This window comes from Syngnathoides biaculeatus, chromosome 4 (genome assembly GCF_019802595.1).
Source record: "Syngnathoides biaculeatus isolate LvHL_M chromosome 4, ASM1980259v1, whole genome shotgun sequence".
Lineage (NCBI taxonomy): Eukaryota > Metazoa > Chordata > Actinopteri > Syngnathiformes > Syngnathidae > Syngnathoides > Syngnathoides biaculeatus.
The window spans coordinates 34,503,121-34,519,449 of NC_084643.1; the positions used below are offsets into that span (position 1 = coordinate 34,503,121).

General features: G+C 41.7%; 1 protein-coding gene across 2 annotated transcripts in view; it reads left to right on the top strand.

Moving 5' to 3' along the window:
• The window catches only part of antxr2a (ANTXR cell adhesion molecule 2a), a 96,578-nt gene that overhangs the window by 45,045 nt on the left and 35,204 nt on the right, over positions 1 to 16,329 (top strand). For both annotated transcript variants that reach the window (XM_061816518.1, XM_061816517.1), the window contains exons 12-14: positions 1,590 to 1,668; positions 2,409 to 2,504; positions 15,692 to 15,742. In XM_061816518.1, the coding sequence (XP_061672502.1) occupies positions 1,590 to 1,668; positions 2,409 to 2,504; positions 15,692 to 15,742 (226 nt within the window). The remainder of the gene's footprint in view (positions 1 to 1,589; positions 1,669 to 2,408; positions 2,505 to 15,691; positions 15,743 to 16,329) is intronic.

The window sequence follows — 16,329 nt, forward strand, 5'->3', positions numbered from 1 at the left end:
GTTCATTTTTTATGATTTCACTTACAAACACGATTAGATTTTTGATTGGATGATCAAAGATATTGAGATGGAATTTCAAGCTAAAACCAATTTCCGCCTTGCACCACGGAGCAGTCTAGTTTTCAGCATGTATACAAGTTTACAAGCGTTATGTGCACAGGCAGTGATCGTCATTCAGATTGAGTAGAATCACAACATGTGTTCATCCATGCTGAGTCAGTTCGCAAGCTGCAAATATGTAACTAGAGGTAATTTTTCTACATAAATTTTGTATTTCACCCAAATTATTTGTAAACTGAGGTGTTCTTAACCTGAGATTCCACTCTATTTGTATTATTTTATAATTTTTTTGCCCCTATATTATTTTAAACATTAAAACATTGATCAATCCATCCATTTTCTCTACTACTTCTCCTCCATAGGCAATATTTTTTAAAAATTGTAAACTTTTAAGAGGTCAGTCTGACTTTCAACATTTTTAAGCGAGGGTTATTTTAGATGGTATTTAAAAAAAGTTAAACATATATATAGTTTACAAAAATCCTCTATATTTTTTCTATATTTCAAATACCCTACCATTATGTGCATGAAATACATGGACGTTTGAGAGGTTTAATATAACTGATATTGTAAATACACTCTGTGATGATAGTGATACCACTGTTTTGCTCATTTATTTAATTTTTTTGCCATCATCAAGTGAACAATGTGTGGCAAATTCACTGGATGTTGAGCAGGTATGCGGTAGCAAGCCTCACAAAGTACTATGAGTTTTTTCGCTGGGCATGGCTTCCGGGGCATAATGGCCCGCAATTAAAACCCTAATGATGAACGGCACCGCAATTTCCATATGTCTACTACGCTCCGTTACCGTCACCTTAATGAGAATTCAGGATAGCTCGGAAACGCCTCAAATCCTCTGCCTGACAAAAAAGGTCTACAAGAAGAAGAAGAAGAAGGAGGAGGAGGGGGAGAGGAGAAAAGAGGCGTGTTGCCGAATGGTGAGGCCCTGGCCTGGAGTGCAGAATACTAACAAGGAGGAGTCTCTTTGCTTTTGGATTTGGCCTGAGGCGGCCAATCCTCTCGTGAATCCTAACAGATGAGCGAGCAGACCCTGTGTCCATTACGCCCCCCCATAAATATTCTGCTGCCTTGGCACCTTACCCCTTATTTACACGCTAAATATTTAAGCAGCACAAGGCATCTCGAACCCTCCCCCAACACCCCTCTACACCCCAGTGCACTCCAATGACGATTTTGGTCAACTTGTTGATGCCTCCCCTCTCATTTTATACTGTTAAACTAGCCAGGAAAAAGAATCCAATTTGTTTTCATTTCACACTGTTAGATCACTATACCGTGGTTCATTGTTTTCCAACCTCAATATACTGTAGATTTTTATTACTATTTAAGTTTAGATTGCTGCTCCTTCAGTGTAGTACTATAATCCAGATCCATAAATGTTTTTCCCTCAGAACAGAGGGAATATTTGCTTGAATGGTTGTATGCTTTGTTTGCATGTCTGATGGCTACATTCCTCCACCCCCCACCAAGCATCAAAAAAGTTGAGTAATTTTTTTCGTTCCCAGGACCATGGACGTGCTCATCAGCTTGAACAATGGCAAGTCATTCATCTCGAGTGCGTACACCATCACTGCCTCCACCTGTGTGAGTTTTTTTTTTTTTTCATTATTTGAATAGAAATACAGTGGTACCTTGACTTACAGGCTAAATTCATTCCTGACCTCAAATTACTCACACAGCAACTCAATTTTGCCCATTTAAATGTACTGGTATTAATCTATTCCAGCCCCCCCGCCCTCCCTCAACCTCTCACACACACACACACACACACACACACACACACAAAAAGGAATTTCTTTGTCACCATTGTTGCTGTGGTTTTACCACTCTATTGTAAACTTAATATACCTAAAAAACATTAGTCTCTCAGGTTGTCCGTTTGCCATTCAACATTAGCGTCTGCTCCGTGCTCTTTGTGTTTTCATTTTGAGTTAAATGATTCAATTCCAGCCAGCCCTTTTCAGAGCAGATTTCCCCACATTACCAGTTGTTTTGCTACATTTTGGTTGATTTTTCAAGACTCAAAGTACAAAAATAGATGGATGGCACAGATTTTTTTCTGTTGTTTAATAATCAGATGTACAATATAGAGTTGGTTTTCCCCCGCCCAAAAAAAAAAAAAATACTGGTTTCTGAAACAACACATACATATTACTGCTTGCATCATCCAGGTCACTCAATTCTCAGATTTGGGCTCACAATGCAAAGAAAAATTGTTCAAGCAGCAGGTTGGATGTCAGGTCACTTGTAAGTCAAAATCGTACCAATCTGTTAATTTATGATAAAATGAAACTATAATGACAATAATTAAGACATGTTTGCAGTCCAACGGTCTGGTGGTGGCCATCGTGTTCCTGGTCCTTCTTGCTCTGGTGGCTCTGGCACTCATGTGGTGGTTCTGGCCCCTGTGTTGCACTGTGGTAAGTCTATTATAGCACACAATTCAGGACTGACTGTAAAAAGGGACTTTGTATCCAGCACTCATATCCATCCTGCCTCTGAAAGTACCTGTAAAGCCGTAAAATTGTTGAGTTGACCTCAATGATGCAGAAACACAGGGGGAAAAAAAACAGAAAGCGGCAAATTTGATAGGCATTGTGAAAGGGGCTTTTTGCCTGGTTCCATTATTCCTAGTTCTGTTATAATCCATATGTTTTAGCGCCTTATAATATGGTGCAACGTATGTAAGTCAAGTCCACAAATAGACCTCATATTTGGTGTGGAAACTATGGCAAGTGTTGAATGTGGAACTCAACATCCCTGTCCCATTTTGCTGGGACACCTTACACAGGAATTACAATCCTGCTTCTACCAGTATCACCAAAGACGGAAAATTGCTGGGTCCACCCTCCATTCCACATTGATGATGTAATATAGAAACAGAGAAAAATGCCATCTTTTTCAAGCAACGGAAAAGGGGATTTCAGATGGGTCACATTAGTCCCTTCATTCCATATTACTGCCTTTCAAATAGAAAAGAATATGTTGCTTTCAATGCAACAGGATGACTGCCGAGTCACAACTGTTGAGTCGACTTTGTGCCCCTATTTTGCGTTGTTGCCATTTATACAGAATAGCAAAACCGGGAAACTGGGGGTTGAATCTTTTGAAGGTAGTGACAATGGACTGTTTTGCCTGGTCGCATTAGCCTTACCATATGTGGAGGTACCTTTTTTTACAGAGACACAAATGCTTTCAACACAAGAGTAACTATCTTCTGGGTTGGTTTCATGGCCCCATTTCAATGTTGGTACCTTTTACTTGGAACAGCTATGATGGAAAAATACCACCTTTTACAAACAATCTGAATTTTTTTTTCTGGGTCATATTATAGCTACCATTCCACACATGCACCAGGAAGACAGTCTTGTTACAATTGGCGTATTGATTTTGCACCCCCAATCTTCCAACCTTTTAAACAGAATCGCGATGCTGAGAAAAATGACATGAGAATGTTTTACGCAGTGTAAAAGACTCTTTTCGCTGGGTCACGTTCGTCCTAGATTGTCATTGATTTTCACACAGAAGAGTGGCAACTAATTTTAATACAATAGGATGACAGTTGGTCAGTCACTTTTTACAAGCAGTGTAAAAGGTTATTTTATTTCTGTCTTCCAAACATTGTGACTGAAACAGTGCGAATGACAGGATTAGCAAACAGAGCAATAACAGAACAGCGTAGCAATGGCTGCAAATCCGACAAAAAGCGCCATCAATCTCCGCGCTTATTATTAATCACGTCTGTCCCCCAGGTAGTGCCGTGACGCCAGTGGTGCTCAAACAAAAGATTTTGTTCGCTTTCACACAATCTGTCACCGGCGGGTGGCTGCCATCTTTTGGTGACCGTCTTTGCTTCCTTTTTAAGCTTCTTTGTGTGCCGTTGCTAGGCGACATTAGCGGCCAGCCGGCTGAGGTCCATAGGTTGCTCTGTGCTCTTGACACAATTTGCCAACAAGAGAGGCCATTTTGTTTCCTTTGAGGTGCTTTGATGTGGTTATTATGTTCGTCTTTGGCCAAATTCCAGACCAAATTTTGGGATGAAAGCAAAGTTCGGCTATCGAAGAATTAACTCTGCTTGTGCCCGTTGTGTATTGTCTGGGACAAAATGCAGCCTGGGAAATTCCTGGTTTTCAAGATTGTGTCAAAGGCAGAGAAAACACCAGACGATGGTTGAAATGACTGGTCAATGCTTCAAGTTTAGCAGTGGAATGACAATTATAAGTCCATTATAGGTCTATTACCGTAATTTGTCGTACATATTTTTTTTCCGCACACAAGGTTTCAAATCATCAAACCAATTTTAAGGTTACTCAGAGACAACCAAAGGAAATACAAAATACAGTTCTCAAATGATGATTTATTTGGCCACAAAAAAAATCCAAACCTTTCTGACCCCCTGTGAAAAGGTAATTGCTCCCCTCCCGCTCACTTGTTTAATTGACTAACCGCAAATTTGGGAAAGGTGACTTCACTTTCATAAGCCACACCCAAACCTAATTACCAGCATACTTGTTGACTCAATAAATTGTTTAAATGGAATTTGTCAGAGAATGTGAAGTAGGCTACAATATTTCAAGAAACAATGCATCATGCCACGATACAAAGAAATTCAAGAAGAAATGAGAAAAAGGGGATTGAAATCCATCAGTCTGGAAAATGTTACAAACCAATTTGGAAGGCTTTGGGGCACCAGCGAACTGCTGTCAGAGCCATTTATCCACAAATGGAGAAAACTGGGACCAGTGGCTAACCTTCCCAGGAGTGGACGACCAAATAAATTATTCCAAGATTGCGATGACGATTCATCCAAGATGTCAGAAAAGAACCTCAAACAACATCTAAAGACCTGCAGGTCTTGCTGGCCTTAGTTAAGCTCAGTGTTCATGACTCTACCATAAGAAAGACACTGGCAAAACCCCCTGCCATTCAATACTGAGTCCATCAGACTGCACAGCCTCTATGCCTGTGCCGCGCCTAGAAATTCTGTCCATTATGACCTGAATCAGTGAAAAAGGTCACCCTGAGTGGAATCCAACCCTCCAAGACTCCAAAAAGGGTCGCTTTTGCTGTTTGTTGTATCGGTACAAACGATAGTCGTGCCCCCTAACCCCCTTGAAGGCGGAGGGGGGCTACTCTCTCTTCCACTGAGGTGAATCTCAATGTATAAGTGCCAAGCCAGGGTGGAATAAGTATACCTACACTTGCTCAGCACCTCTCACCATGGGCCACTCCAAAGTGGAAGAGTGTCCAGAAGATTCGATTGCCAAGGTCCCTACCTTCAGCCACCACCCAGCTCTCACTCCTCCTGATTATTTATGTTGCAATTCGGTTTGATTTTGAATTTCTTTTAAAAGATATGATTCAATATTGATTTTAAATTCTCTGATAGTGATTCAGTAAAAAGTAGAAATATACAAATGAGCATTTTGTCAATTCTGAAATCTTGAAATGTGTTTTTGATGCCTTGTAAAACTCGTCACATTTCTTCATGAAATAAACATCTGAAAATACTTACAGTATTTGCATGTATTTTTGCAGGAAAGCAAAAATAACATATGTACATCCATCCATTTTGTGCTGGAGCCCATCCTACCTATCATTGGGCAGTAGGCAGGGTACACTGAACTGGTTGCCAACGAATCACATGGCACATAGAAACAAACAACAATTTGGACTCAGAGTCACAACTAAAGGCAGTTTAGAGTTTCCAATTAATCATTTGTGTACAGTCCCCTCTAAAATTATTGGAACAAGATCAATTCCTTTGTAAAGTATTGAAACATGTAACTAATGCTCAAATGTTTCCTTTTAGATTGTTTGCTTAAATATTAGCTGGTGCTTGTTTTGGCTCTGGGTTTAACCCAGTGAAAACTGCATTTTCTGTTAAGCAAGCATGGAGCCCAAACAGCTGTCAATGGAAGAAAAGCAAACTATATGAAGCTGAGAGAAGTGGGGAAAATCGATCGGAGTTATTGCACAAACATTGGGCATAGCCAATACATCAATTTAGAATGTCCTGAAAAAGAAACTACTGGTCTACTAAGCAATAGACTTCAAACAGGCTGCCTAAGGGTATCAACAGCAGTGGATGACAGAAACATTGAGAGATGTGAAGGTGTGAACTAGAAACACCCATCTGTCGCATGTTCCAATATTTTTGCTCACTTTAAAAGATGGCTTCAAACAAAAGGTGCTTTGTCCTTAGTTGTTCCACACATCAAGATGTAAATACAATTAAATAAAAGGTGGTAGAAAAGGTGGAGAAAGTGTTGTCTCAGGTTCATATTTTGACCTGAACCCAAATGTCTTCAGTACAATGTTCCCACATTATTCCCAGGGGTTACGTTCCTTACACCCCGCGAATAACAAAAATCTGTGAATAATGGATGCAGTATCAATATATCTGTGTATATGTACCACATTTTTGCAACCATAAGATGCACTTAACAGTCTTAAATTTTCCCCAAAATGGGCAGCATACGTTATGTGCACGATTGTTGTGTGACTTATCCAATGAAGGTACATTTGAATACACTGGTTACGATTTTAGCATGCATGCCAGCATGTGTTTTAGCGTGTGTGTAAGCTACTATATGATGGGGCTCACGGGGCAGTGAAGACCAATTGCATTACACATATGCAAGCAGAAGAAGCTTACATTGCTTATATGTTAGGGTTAGCTAACACTGCCTGTGTAGGTCGGTCATTACCGACGATGTTGTACACACTCACTGTGTCACATCGAGACTAAAATGATCACACCAGAGCAAACAAAACTAACTAGCAAATAATAAAACAAAAGCATGACTTGAGAAATAATTGACACAATACATGCGCTATAGATGCTACTTACATGCTCCCAGCATGCTTTGCGTCACTCCCACAATGCTTTGCGACACTGCAGTGTTTTCAGTGTAAAAGGTTTTTACAGTTTAAAAATGTAAAAATAATAAATTTTAGAGCTGTAATTGCAGTACCGTGACACTCTGAAACCGCGATACTGCAACAGGCATCCACATATGCAGCATCTACGCAAAGATTAAAAATCTGAGGTGCTATGCAGACCATACTGCCAACAAATACCGTTCCACGCATAGAAACCGTTTTGTCGATCCCAAAGTTCCAACTCACGGCCCTTCAGTTTCTTTTCCTCATCACTTCTGTCACCGCAATTCTTGTGAGAGTGCGACCTCCCCCATTGTTCTCTTTGAGAGCCGCTTGTACTTTGTGCTCGAGTAAACTCAGCGTACCCTCAGGCCCTTTGGAAAACACTAGCAGCCACTTTAGAAAAATCCACAACAGATTATGAGGGACTGGGGGATTGGGGGGGTGGTGGGGGCACAGATGGCGCTTTTTTTCCCCGTGTCCCTGCTTTTTCTATCCACGAACACAAACCCCCTCTTGCCCCCATCACCAGAAAGACGTCACCTGGCATGGGTGGAACCTGCAGGGTCGGCGCCCAGCATGAGACGGAAGCATATTTTGGAACGGCAACAAAGGCATTAAAATGTAAACCCCCTGCAGCATGTCTGGCCGCCGCTGTGTTTGTCTTGGTGCGGGGAGCTGCTGTCGCCTCGCACCCGGGGAACGTGGCATAAGAGGAGGGCCATGTGTGCCTTGTTAATATTTAAACCCCCCCCACCCCACCCCCCTTTATACCCCTGCCAGTCTGCGGCAAGTTGGAATGAGACTCAAAATCCCGGCTCGGAGTAGAGCCAGCGGATCACTCACTCGATCACTCACTCACTCGATCACTCACTCACTCGATCACTCACTCACTCACTCGATCACTCACTCACTCACTCACTCACTCACTCACTCACTCACTCACTCACTCGATCACTCGATCACTCGATCACTCGATCACTCACTCACTCACTCACTCACTCACGTTGATTTTCTTTGCCAATCATTTATTTATCGATATCAGAGATCAATTGGAGCCACATTTACATGGCACTTGATGTGCTGCTAACAGCAGTAACAATGAACCCCCTCTAGATAGTTCATTTTTAATGCAGAAGGAAAGGGAAAAATATTTTGCCAAAGTGTATGTTTATTTGCCAGCATTACTCTATCCGTCCATCAATTTTCAGGTCGCAGGCTTGCTGGAGCCTATCCTAGCTATCTTCGGGCAAGCGGAGGGGTAACTGCTTGCCAATCAGTAGCAATGCACAAGGGAGGAGGAAAAAAAACATTAATACTCAAATTCACACATTAGGGCAATTTACAGTCTTCAATTGACCCCTTTGTAGAAATTGCGTCATCCGCGTCGCTAACCAATCAGAGGCCAGAGATCTGCATAAACCACGCCCCATGTTGGCGTCCCCTATTACCTCAGACATCGTTGCATGGTCCAGTATAGATTTTGTTTAGCGTTTTTTCACGCATTTGGGTTCTTTAACAATAGAAATGGTTAAGAGTCATAGTCACGGACTTTATAATAGTGACGACAGGTATCCTGAAAGGCTAGTTGGTGGAGTTCAATTCGTACCCTTTCCAAAACCGAAGACCCAGTACGAAAAATGTCTTCGATGGATCAAACTTTGTGGAAGACGGCATGATCAACTGAATCCATCTAAAATCAACCGGAACAGAAGACCGAGTACGAAAGATGTCTTCGATGGATCAAACTTTGTGGAAGATCGTATGATCAACTGAATCCATCTAAAATCAACCGGAACAGATATGTTTGCACAAATGTAAGGCCTGTATTTGATTTTCAATACATGTCTCATATAAATTAATTAGCAGTTCTTCGCTTGCATAACATAGCTACGTGTGAATGATTGACACACTTGATCTGTGTTGAGCAACATTTTGCGATGATCTGACTGCACAAACGTGTCTCTGTTTGGCGGTGAGCTAAGCTAAACCGGACTAGCACTCCTAAAAGCCTTCGACGTGCACCGAGACACCAAGACTGAAGGAAGGATGTTTGAGGACACTATAAAGTAGTGATTGTCGTACTCGGTCGGGACTTACGTAGGTTCGGCACTAATTCAAGAATAATTATTGAGGGGAGCGCGTGACGTTACACAAAGAAAACGAGAGAAACAACTCGTAAATCAAGCCTCGCCTTCTTTTCCTTCATACAGCGGTTCACAAACGGCTATACAGATACACATACAGATTCTGCACACAAGTGTGATGTGTAACACGAAAATAGGAAACTGTCAATGACGAATTCGTCTTTGGGTTATAATATATTATATTGTGTGGCTTCTCGGTCTTCCTCTGACTCAGGAAAGATCTCGCCCTGATATCAATGGTTTCTCCGTCGATATGCATGTAAATACCATTGAAATACCCCTCGCTGAAATACTTGCCTTGCTGTCTGCTTTTCAACGATATTTCACTATTCGCTAAGAATGGGAGTGAGAAATCAGATGGTAAATCGGACAATTTCGCTCTAGTCTTTTCTTCCTACGCCACCATTTTTGCTAATTGTTTGTCTGAGGTTAGCACACGTGGGGTGACGTAACTTCAGGAGGCGTGGTTAAGTGCCCTGTACGGAGGGGTCTATTAACCAACCATGGATGTTTTGGGGATGTGGGCGGAAACCGTAGTACCTGGATAAGACTCACACAGACATTAGGAGAAAATGCAATCCCCACACAGGCGAGGCTGATTGAAGCACCAGTACTCAGAAATTTGTGTCGTGTTTGTGGTATAAGAATTAAACATAAAGTAAATGAATCAGTTTTCACCTATTTGAGGAGGCAGTCATGTTGGGCAATGTTACGCTCTGCTAACGACTGAAATTAACGTCACGGAGGCCTTCACAGGCGTCACATAACCCAACCCAGCAATCAGGATATTAGATATCTTGATTGATATCATTATGGTTTGGACAATATTGTACAAAGTTTGAGTTCAAGCCATCATGTAAACAATATCTGCCTCCAGTCAAAAAGTCAATGTCCAGCCACCTCCAACAACATTGTTCATATTGAAACACAAAATCAAAACAAAAAAGCACAATGGCAACACGCTGGACATCTCCAGCGTGCAAACCAACTGCCAGCTTCAAAGTAAAAGCTCCAACATTGGATATTATTGCCTTGTCAGGCTTTTGTGTGAATATTCTCATTCATCCAGGTCATTTAATTCTCACAGCATTTAATTGATCCCAATTGGACAAACTGAGCAGTTCATTTGTCATGGATTCAATGCCGTGAGAATTGTCAGGCTTTTATTTTGAAGTTGACTTCTCCAGCTCTTCAAGGTGTCAGGCAAGAGCAATCGCCCAGGCCGTAGCTAACCAAGCTAGCATCCCGGTAGCAGGTGTCCTTGATGTGAACACACAGTCCGCTGCACAAAGAATGGACACAGCAAGTCCCCTGCTTCAGTAGAGAGAATACACACACGTAGTGGGGCAAAAAAGTATTAAATCAGCTACCAATTGTGCAAGTTCTTAAACTTAAAAAGATGAGAAAGACCTGTCATTTTTATCATCACCTAAATAGCAAAATAAGAAATCAATAATATCCCAGTCTGATATTTAAATACTTAAATTATGTTGAAAAATAAGTATCTAGTCATTGACAAGCAACGTTTCACACCTGTGAGCTCTTTGATGCGATGACCCTTGTGGAAATAAGCGGCTCAGAAAATGGATTGAGGTCTTCAAATCATCGCAATTTTTCGTTTTGATATTATACTGTAAAGGACATGAAGGACCTGCAATGGGTAGTGAAAACAGCAGAGTGAGTGATTGTCTCCACACCCCCAGGGAAACCTACACTGTCAGACTAATAAGGAAGTAAGGGATTCCTCCCACCCTGGACCTTCACTTTTCTACCCTCTTCCAGCTCGAAAATGCCAGAGGACATTAAAGTTTACAGTAACACGGGTCAAAAACAGCTTCTACCGCCAATCTGTGACATGCCCCAACCCTCTCAGTTAGAACCAGTAATTCCCCCTCCACACCCCCCTCTTCCGCCCCCTGCATTTTACACTCAAGTGCAATGAACAAGGACTGTGCAATACCATCTTAAAAAATTGTGCAATACCTATATTAAATTATGTAACCATATACAATACTATGGCCATTTTCACAAATCAATTGTTTCTCTGTCTTTTGATAATTGTGCTCTTTTTACCTCATGCTCAACTGATACTCATCGTTTCTGTGACAATGGCAATAAATTCTACTCTTTTCTATCCTAGTCTGTATTGCTTGTGAAGCAGTTTTACAATAAACCTGGGAGTGATGAAGAAAGAGTGCAGCAGAAGCACACCCTTTTTTCCATTTTTGGAGAAATATGTTCAAGTGAGAGTCTTCATTTCTTCAAAGCGATGTTAAACAATAGTCTCCCATTTCTTTGACAGGGAGTGTGTAAGAACAGGGGCGATGGGATACTTTAAAAAGTGTCTTCATACTAGCACCATCAACTGCTGTTAGTGTTAATACAGATGCCGTCCAGTTTTGGCCTCATGCTGAAAAGTGATAACTTTTGGTTAAGACCAAAGCCGGGCTTTTTTGTTGAAACACAATAAAATCTGTAAACCCAATGCATCTGGAAGTTATTCATAGAGTTTAACGTTGAGACTTTTAGAATTTTGACTGGAAAAAATGAATTAATTCCATTTTGGAATGAGGATGCTTACCCCATCATGGTTGCGTGTCTGTCGTCTTTTTTTCAATGGATTTTAATTCGCCATCACATCTGTCCAACAGGAATAGCTGGGACAAAGTTCCCTCTATTTATCCTGCAATATGTCCTGAAAATCTGCTTCGGTAATTACTCGGGATGAGCTAATCCGACGAGCGTACGGTGGCGGTGGGAATGACGCCGGGCAGCGTATGGAGAGGTCACAGGATTTGCTGACGAGCGTGTCAAAGAGGAATTAATTAAACCTAATTGATGACTTTCTTTCATTACGCTAATGGCCACGCCAGCCCTATGTTTTAAACACAGTGTGGGAAACGGCTGTTAGTGTCTATGGTTGGGTGTCAACACTTTTTCTATTCGGCAGAAAATTCAATTTCAAGAAGAGCAGAGGTTTCAAAGAATGGTTTTGGATCCCATGATAAGGTTTCAAGACAAGGCTGGCGTTTCAAATTTGGGTTTCAAGCCAGTGTTCAGCTTTTCAAATGGCATTTCAAAGGTTAAAAGACAAAGATTTTCAAAGATTTTTTTCTTGATAGCTAGGACCCCTTAACAAACCACATCTAGGTTTTTGAAGCGATAATATACTTAGCAGTTAAATTGAAAAATAGGATGCTGAATGCAGCTTTTGCTTTTTCCATCTATCCCCCTCCGGTCTTTGGCTCTATTCTGTGCTGTGATATCACATGAACCAAACAGCCTGTTCATTCGGCGTTGCGTGCTATTGTTCCATGATATTGTTCCCATCCTTGTATATTGAATGGTGATTTATGGATTTCACGATAACAGCAGTTTTTTTTAAATTTTTTTTTTTTTAAGTGAAAATCAAGTACTTGACCAGTGGATGGGAAAGTCAATTGACCAGAAGAAACTTAATCAGAAAAGGGTGCATAGGAAACGTTCCAAATTCTGTGCTGATCACTTTGAACCGGCGTGTTTTGAGAAAGACTTAGCACAACGCATTGGATACAGAGGTAGAGGCTGAAACCAGCTGCGGTAACAACTATTTTTCCTAATTTTTCCTACAGCCATCGGTACCTAAACCGCTAGCAAGTGAACAAAATCTTGCTTTTGCCTATAAGACAAGCAAAAAGACATGAAAAAGACTGAGTGCGGCGTGTTATAACGCTACTCGAGTGAGGGGCAAAAAACTTTGGAATATCAGAAACGTTGAGGAGAGAGCTGAGGAAATTTGCCACAACGGCCAACAAAGAACAGAAAGAACAGTCACATCTGGAAGGCTCTTATTAATAACTGTGGATATCGAAAGTGGGCCTTTGTTGGATCCACCTAGAGGAGACACGCTACTACATCCGAGGCTGAAGATAGAAATGGGAGGCTCAGTATGGTCGTCCTTAAAGCCCTGTGTCATCCCTATAAACATTCTAAAATAGATATTGTGATGAAAAATACATATGACATTATTCACTTCAAAATGAAAAAATAAATATGAGCGGAGAGCGCGTCATCCATGCGCAAAGTTGCAGAAGTGTCATTCTATGATATCCAAGTCGTCGCCATATTGGCTGCGTCCTCCGCCCGTGACATCACCCGGACATTCGCAATTGAAAACACGCGGTGCACCCTAACTATTGGAGACAAACGCGCCAATCTGACACGGGAGCTCTTTTCGAAAAGGACAACACCACACAACCGAGTGAAGTTACCGGGGTAATATTACACTATTGTTTCGAGCCATATTCAGATGATATGTGATCACGGACAAACCTCATCCCCGTCGCGCATTCTTCGCAGAAGCAGTGACCAGTGAATTTTATTTCATTATGTTGGTGGTAATGTGGTGTGAGGAACAGATGCTAGTGTCTACAGTAGGCACTCCTATCATTTCTTTCCAGCAGAAATGAATCTAACAAATACTGAAATGCTCCATCTTAAGTGACATAAAGGTCAAGTGTCATGAAATGGATGATTTTTGGTATATTATTAATGGAAAACCCCACAGCCAATATGGTCCCATGTGTTTTTTCACCACAAAACATGATTTTGACGTATACAGCTTTTTGTAACTCCCGCCATGAAAATCCTCTCGAGAGATTTGTTTTCAAGAAGAAGCAGGAAGTGTCGTACAGGACAGAGGCGCCCCCTAGTTGACTCGTTTGTTGCCATTAGTTTTACCTCTGGCAAGGTAGCTCGTTGTTCCTTCGTGTTAGCCAAAATGCCGGCTCATTGCATTGTTGGACATTGCTTGAACACTCGGGAGAATGGATTTAGCCTTCATAAGTTTGCAAGAGACCCGGTTCGTTGTGAAAAATGGATTTCACGGGTGTAGAGGACAAGAGCTTCGTGGGTTCCAAATAACAGGTGTAGGCAGTAATGCGCCCCGGCACGACGGTGTTCAACAAGCGGCTTTGAACGTTCCCCTAAAAGGAGCAAGGCTCGGCTCCACCTCCTCCATATATGGCACCACCGGCATAGAAAATCAGCCACACTTGCTGAGGTGCCGCGTTCGGCGGTCACTGCTTCTGCGAAGGCTGCGCGACGGGGATGAGGTTTGGCCGTGATCGGATATCATCTGAATATGGCTCGAAACAATAGTGTAATATTGCCCCGAGGACTTGAAACAATAGTGTAATATTGCCCCGGTAACTTCACTCGGTTGTGTGGTGTTCTCCTTTTTGAAAAGAGCTTCCGTGTCAGACGGAGCGCGTTTGTCTCCCATAGTTAGGGTGCACCGCGTGTTTTCATTGGCGAATGTCCGGGTGACGTCACGGAAAGAGGACGCAGCGAATATGGCGACCACTTGGATATCGTAGAATGACACTTCTGCAACTTTGCGCATGGATGACGCGCTCTCCGCTCACATTTATTTTTTCGTATAGACATTGAAATGAATAATGTTATATGTATTTTTCATTACAATATCTATTTTAGAATGTTCATTGGCTTGACACCCGGGCTTTAAGGACAAAAGGTCTGCCTTACACTAAATGTCCTCATCGATTAAATGCAGACCACTCAAAATGGTGAAGTAGCATTTAGCTGTTATGCTGCATCAAATGGAATAAAATGCCAACAGAAGTGACGCCAGCCCCAAGTGTGAATTTTTTTAAACCCAAACTTTATTATTATTATTATGTATTTCTTTTTAAAATATTTCTTGCACTGTACGCTCTTTTAATGGTACTCTTATCATTTTTATTTTTGTATTCTTTTATGTTTTACATTAATTTCTTTGTTTTTAAATGCTTTTAATCATGTAAAGAACATTGAGTTACCTTGTGCGTTATATAAATAAATTTGCTTTGCTTTGCTTCCCCTCTTCCTCATACTTGTACTCCTTCCTTTCTCTCTCCATAGCTTCTTCCTCCTCTTCCTTCTTCTTCCTCATCTTATTTTCCTCCTGTCTTCATTCCCTCCTCACCCCATTTTCTTCATTCTCCATTTTCTTTTAAACCCTCATCTTCTTCCTCTTCATTAGCCTCCCTTCCCCTCATTTATCCTTGTGTTCTTTTTCCTCTTCCTGCTCAATCCTTCTTCCTCTTGCTTTCTATCCTTTTGTCTTCCTCATCATCCTATTCTTCCTCATCGTCATTGTCCGTCTTCATTCTGAAGGCTTTCTCATCTTCTTCCTTTTGGTCCTCCTCCCTCTCTTTCCTCTTCCTCTCCTTGCTCCTTATTCTTCCTCTTGTCCTCCTCCTCCTCGACATTCTGCTGTTGGTCTCCCGTCTTATTGGATTTAATGAACTCGTCAGTACTTGAGTCCGCTCGGGTGCACTGAACCTAGTCCAATTAATTTAAGACTCTATCCCTCTGTCAACAAGTTGATTGTTCATTTTTCATGAGGGGCCCTCATGTTGCTCTACAAGAACACTAATCAGAGTCAGCAGTGAAGTGGGATGGGGGTTGGGGTGCTCTTTTTGACTCATTGGCCTGTCAGCCGTTAAGGTTCCGTCATAACGTCAGTGGACATCATCTCCTGACAGACTTTCTGCTGACATGTGTAACTTTTTTTTCTCTTCCTGTTTATCCAGGTCATCAAAGACCCACCGCCGCCACGACCCCCGACGAGACCCCCACCACCTGTGAGTGACATTGTATGCTTTTAAAAATAGGGTTTCAAGTAGAAGTTAGCGTTTCAAATCAGGGTTGCAAACAAGTGTTAGAGTTTTAAGTAGGCTTTACACGCTAAGGATTTATGGGGCCGGTCACTGCTCAGCAATAAGAAAGTAAATAAAATAACGATAACCGATCGAAGATGGAGCAATGTGTCTATTTAAATTACTTGTTCAATTTCTGTGTATCTTTGTGTAGTCTACTAAATATCTTCAAAATATTCTCTAGTGTTTTAGACAACTGGGAAACAATGACTTATAGAGGAGATTCAAGGATTGGCCACTGACATAACTTTAAGTTTTCATCCATCAATCCAGCCATTTTCTTTTGCGCTTATCCTCAAGAGGGTCGCAGTGGCTTCTGGAGCCTATCCCAGCTGTCAACGGCCAGGAGCCAGAGTACACCCGGAACTGGTTGCCAGCCAATGGCAGGGCACATAGAGACAGACAACAGTTTCACTCACAATCGCGCCTAAGGGGAATTTAGACTCTCCAAATAATGCATGTTTTTGGGATCTGGGAGAGAACTGAAGTGCCTGGAGAAAACCCACGCAGCC